Genomic DNA, 6,087 nt, shown 5'->3' on the forward strand with positions numbered 1-6,087 from the left:
TGCACATTTGGGACAGTAAGAAACACTACTTATTACTGCAAGAGCAGCTGGTGGTAAGGACTTCAGACAACTTCAATTTAAAACAGGCTATAGGGACAAGTGCCCTCAGTTTTAGGTTTGATTGAAGGTCATTCCAAGACCAAGGACCACATTCAATCCAACTTTATTCATATAGCACATTTAACACTAGAACCGCCAACGGGTACATTTGACCCGCAGCTGTTCTTTGATTGTATGTAACTTTTGTTCAATAACATATTAAAGTCTCCCAGTCCGTGACTTTTCCTGAAAGTGTGTTATGTAGCACCCTCTGTTGTTAACAATTGTCAATATGAAGTCAGATTGAAAAAATAGCCAAAAAAAATGCCATTTATACCTATATCCCCCAGCGGGTAATATCTACCTCATAGAAAATGCAGCGTAAACATGACGTGTTGCTATAGCAACGCCTTTTGTCTACTGCGGTTCCTTATAGATAGAGAGATAGATAGATTGAGAGAGAGAGAGATAGATAGATAGATATATTGATAGATGGATAGAGAGAGAGATAGACAGATAGTTATAGATAGTGTAACATCTTGGAGAATACAAGATCTTGGATGACTGAGCTCACGTTGAGGACGTAATGCATGTGTGCAGGTTACGTGCCAGTTGAAGAAAGATGGACACTCGGAATGAGAGAAGTAGTCCGCGTCGTCTATTTATGTAGACAATTAGATGTTCATAGAACAGAACATTACAGATAGATCGATAGAGAGAGATAAAGAGATTTGTACCTAAACAAAACACAAGTCTAACACCAAGCGTTTAAATCAGCACTCTTAGCGATATTTTAAACTTCATGCTATCTGCACAACCTATATCATATGAAAAGCTGAGAGTCCACAGATTCTATTGGTATAAGTTTCATCCCTGTGCGATCAAAACTCACTGTTCTGTATGATAAATAAAAAAACATTGTACCTTGAAAATCAATAGCGGGTACATTTTACCCGTTGGCGGTTTTAGGTATACAGCGACCTCTGGCGGTTCTAGTGTTAAAAACAACAGAGTCGACCAAAGTGCTGTACATCAATACATATAAAAAAGCAGCATAAATACATTTAGACAAAACCGGACTAAAAAGAAACTAATGTAAAAGCACGAGACAATAAAAGCATAGTTGTAGCCACAGACTGGAAACCCTCATACATGATGTAAAAACATTTTAAAACACAACAAAATAGAAAACCCCAATTTAGAAACACAGACTGATACGACTTATATGTGGTCTGCAAAAGCACGGGAGAACAAGTAGGTCTTTAAACGAGATTTAAAAACAGGCATGGAGGTGTGTTTGTGGAGCCCCCTATTATTTCCGATGTATCTGAGAGGAGCTGCTGCTGTTCTGAGTCGTGGGAGGAACACTAGTGAGCTGCAAGGTCACAACTGTTTACAGGAGGCCATTGTTACACCAGTTTATATATAGTGTGTGATATGATGAGTGAAGCATGCACTGAACATTAAACGTATACAATGTGAACAATTAAGGCGCCACAGAAATGCTTAAAATATGAATTACAGGGTTTAATATACGCACTCCACCTGTATACTGTGTTTTATGGGAGTACGTACTTTTTTTTTATTCGTCAGTTTTATTTTTTAGCGGGTATTTAATACTTAGAAAGAAGTGTATTTTTATTTTTAAACCTTTTATTGAAAACACATTCTAGTTTACTAACATTTCAAGATACATTAAAACTATGAATACAGTTAATAATGATAATACAAAAAGAATAAAATAAAACAAAATTAATAAATGGCTTGAAACAATATGTCAACTTGTGAAAATAGAAATAAATAAAATAAAAATGAATGTTTACTAAAGAAAATGTATAATAATAATAATAATAATAATAATAATAATAATAATAATAATAATGGGGGTAAATAAATCAACAAACAGCTTAATATGTTTTAAAGTCACTCCAGAGAGGATTGAACACAAAAACAGAGGAAAGTCTTAGGGTAAAGAAATTAAGTGATGTTATTCTTCCTAAAGACTCTTCCCAGGCTTTGTAGGTCTGGAAAATATACATTTTTAGATCTTAAAATGAGTCCACAGCCTGAAGCAGTACTGCAAAGACACTGAAATATAAAATATCCATTCACTTTGAAACCTAAAAGTAAAGGTTTGTCTGTATTTTAACAGACAGAGAAAGGAAAAAACGCTTATCTTACCTCGGTGTCTCTTTTGGTGTCAAATCTGACGGTGGAAAATTTGGTAAATATTAAGAAAACGTCACACAGGATGAGAGCTTAACAGTGTGTCTTCCTGTTGGGTGTGTGTGAAGCAGTGTGTGTGAAGCAGTGTGTGTGTGTGTCTGAACTCTTGGTTGTGTTTCAGATGAAGTGCTGTAAGTACTGGCCGGACGACACAGAGCTGTACGGAGACATTAAGATCACGCTGCTGAAGACCGAGACGCTGGCCGAGTACACGGTGCGCACCTTCGCCATGGAAAGGGTGAGGAACACTATTATTATTATTATTATTATTATTATACTATACACTTTGTTTTGAGCCGATTTCAGAATGCGTCGTCATAAAACATTATATTATAATCAATTGTGGAAATGACTAGATACATAAGGTGCTTTCACACCGGAGTACTTTTCCCAGTATAGTTCCGAAAATTTGCGTTCACACCAAAAAAAAACGGAACTAAAACTTAGTTCATGAGAAGCTTTCCACCCCCTTTTCAGTCCCTGAGAAAAAGGTTCCCATTTCTGATTGGCTGGGCGGATTGCAAACCACGCCCCGTAAAACTCCCAAAAAGAGTTGTGAAGCCGCCATTTTATTTTCCTCGCATTAGCATTATTAGCATTAGCATTAGCCCCGCGCACCAACGGAGAGAGACTAATTTATGGCAACACAAAATAAAACATGGGAGCGGTGGAGATGAGGAGGTGTCGGCGTTCTGGCGATTTACTCAGAAGGCTTCAGTAGAAGCTGCTGGGAGTCCCAGCAGCTTCTACTGAAGCCAGTCCCAACTCCGGGGACTTCCGGCCGGGGACTTCGGGTGGCAGTATACGCCGTGAAGTTGTTTGCGGCCTGCCAGTAAACCCAAAGCAGCAGAAGAAGAAGAAGTGACGTCAGCGGCTTCATTTGCCTTACCCTACCTCAGGGACTTATTCCAGTGTGAACGCGATCTGTACTTAGTTAATCAGAACTAAAGAGTTCTGATGAACTAAGTACGGCAAAGTACTTGGTGTGAAAGCGCCTATATACAGTACAGTACTTAAGAACCATTTTGAGGTACTTTACTTGAGGTTTCCATTTCATGCTACCTAATACTTCTAATCCCCTACATTTAAAAGTGAAATATTGGATTTATTTTGCATCTTAAGTTCCTACATGTTGCATTCAAAACATTGAATACACTTTTTAACATAATGGAACTTAAAGTCAAAACTAGTGGAATAACTGTCTGAGGTACAAAAAGGAAAACATATCTAATATTTTACAAAACGAAAATGTTATTATAAATATGATTTAATAAGGTATTCAATGAGGTAGAATATAATGTGATTTTAATATATCTTCAAAATTGTATTCCTTTTTAGTGTTTATTAAATAAGAACAAGACATCAAAAACGACATGCTCAAAACAGAACACAATATTTATGCCAAATGTAGCCCCTAGCTTATTTCCATCTGTAGTCTCTGAGAAAGCACACACAACCATCAACACTTAAACATTAAATAGAGACAGGTCAAACACTGATCATTATAATAAAACAGCACATTTATCAGTACGCATTTCAAATCACGACTCATTTCAATCAGAAAACTTGGACCACGGCCAAATTGATGTTGACAATACTTCGCTCAATCGCCGTTTTTTGCAACACGGTAAAGAAATTCTTGATTTGATCTGATTTATTTTTGAATGTGTAAAACAATAATACAAAATAATTATAATAATAATGAAATTGATAAACAAAAATATTACTGACTTACAAATATATAAAGGGATGATCTACCTAATTACACATCCGAAAAGGGGTTTACACTGATTTAAACCCTTCTCCCAAAAACTAAATAATTAAAATATATATCTTTTTTTTGCTCAATTTTTTTAATTAATTAATTAAATTAAAGCACACTTTTCATTTGAGTAAACAAAACTGAAAGTGCTACAAAATAAAATCGTTGAAACAAAACAACAAAACAAATAAAACAACAGAATAAAAGCCCTGGCATTTACGCTGGCATGGCAACAAGTGGGGGTTTTATAAATCTAGTAAAAGGCTATTTTAAAAATATGCTTTTTTAGGCCTTTTTTAAAAGCATTCACAGTCTGTGGTGTCCTCAGCTGGTTTCCACAGTCTCGGAGCAGCGGAGCAGAAGGCTCGGTCTCCATAGAAATACATTTGTTATTCAAAATAAAAGCATCTCCTCACATGTGCTTGTGTGTCTTGCAGAGAGGATACCCGGCCAAACACGAGGTGTGTCAGTTCCACTTCACGTCGTGGCCGGAGCACGGCGTCCCGTATCACGCCACCGGGCTGCTGGCCTTCCTGCGCCGCGTCAAAGCCTCGACCCCTCCTGACGGGGGGCCGGTGGTGGTGCACTGCAGGTAACAACGCTACACACACTGAAAACAAGAGAAGAAGAAGTAATCATATCTAATATTAGAGGCAAGGCAAGTAGTACATTCAAAGTGCTTTACAAAAATGAAAGACATTCAAAAAATAGCATTTAAAAAAAGTCATTAAAAGGCAAAGATAATAAAAATAAACATTAAAAGAAAAAATACATGAATGAAAGTTACAGTGCAGTGTAAGATATGAATAGGGGTCACCTATTATGCAAAATCCACTTTTTCATGTCTCCTCTACATCAACATGTGTCCCCTCTTCTTCATGTCTCTGCTACATCAACATGTGTCCCCTCTTCTTCATGTTTTTTGATAGATGTAAGATAGGTTGGTGCGTGTTAAGTGAGTACGCTGATGATATGATATAACTGAGTTGTAGAATAAGATGGTGTGTGTTTAAAGAGTGAGCTGCAATTGAGCTTTCTGGAGCGACATAAAAAACAGATACATATAATATAAGTAAGTGGAATCCACTCTGTGCAGGTGTGTGTGGGTGTGTGTGTTAGGTGGCCTCTGTAGTAAATGTTAGAATGTGTCTTCTCCGTCTTGTAAAAGTGGAACTATCATTTTTGGTTGGAGGCGGATGCGGAAACACTAAAGAGCACCAATACACACCTTGTAGGACAGCATTCACAATAAAGTGAAAATCCAAAGACACAAACAGTGAAAGGAGATGTGTCGTGGCTCCTCGACTCTCAATGAAAATCCTTTAACAGTTTTTATTGGTGTTTGACCTCTCCTTTGTTTGATCTCTCTTATTTACACAACTTTAGTCTTATATAGTGACCTTGCTCTGCCTCTCCGTGTACCGTTCCGACTAGAATTAATTCTACAATAATTAATATCGGTGCTGCGTTCTATCTCTAACGCACTCATGAAACCATAGTGACTCATACGTAGTCGAACATATAGTAATAATAAGTGGGAGAAAATATGTGGTCTTGTGTTTGGTGTTGGTCAATTGAAAAAAAATTCTATATAATATCAGAGTCTATATATTCTTTGTAAGAGACTAACGACTTGTGTTTGGCTAGGTTACGTCGTAATTGTATTAGGGAGACAAATCGGGACAAAGGTTTCACGACTAAAGAGACAGACATAAATACTTTTATTCCCCGAGGTGCGGGGAGACTCTCTCTAAACCAATTTTCTTGTGTTACCACGAGATCCTCCTCTAAGTCCACTATTCCCCCCTCCCCCCCCCAATGGAACCAACCACCTAACCCAGTACCGATTGTGGTTCTGTTTTGTAGCAATACTGTAGTATTTCACCCGGGTTTTAGACTAGTCGAGTAAAAGGGCTGTCCAAAAAGTATATTTACCTAGTCCTGGTTCTCTCTCTCTTATAAAAAAGGACTTGAAAGTCGTCAGAGAAAGAAGTGTCGTGCCGGTGTTGTGGTGTAACAACTACTTCTTTCTGTACTTCTTCTCCCACCTGTGTACAACT

The 6,087-nt window shown here is 37.5% G+C and overlaps 1 protein-coding gene across 1 annotated transcript in view; it reads left to right on the forward strand.

Moving 5' to 3' along the window:
- The window catches only part of LOC104943923 (receptor-type tyrosine-protein phosphatase U), a gene marked incomplete at its 3' end in the record, with an annotated part of 12,265 nt that overhangs the window by 385 nt on the left and 5,793 nt on the right, over positions 1–6,087 (forward strand). Inside the window, exons 2-3 of the mRNA XM_010769393.1 lie at positions 2,387–2,503; positions 4,465–4,619. Coding sequence (XP_010767695.1) covers positions 2,387–2,503; positions 4,465–4,619 — 272 coding nt within the window. The remainder of the gene's footprint in view (positions 1–2,386; positions 2,504–4,464; positions 4,620–6,087) is intronic.

The sequence above is a fragment of the Notothenia coriiceps genome, unplaced genomic scaffold (assembly GCF_000735185.1).
Source record: "Notothenia coriiceps isolate Sejong01 unplaced genomic scaffold, NC01 NC01_scaffold00007184, whole genome shotgun sequence".
NCBI classification, from domain to species: domain Eukaryota; kingdom Metazoa; phylum Chordata; class Actinopteri; order Perciformes; family Nototheniidae; genus Notothenia; species Notothenia coriiceps.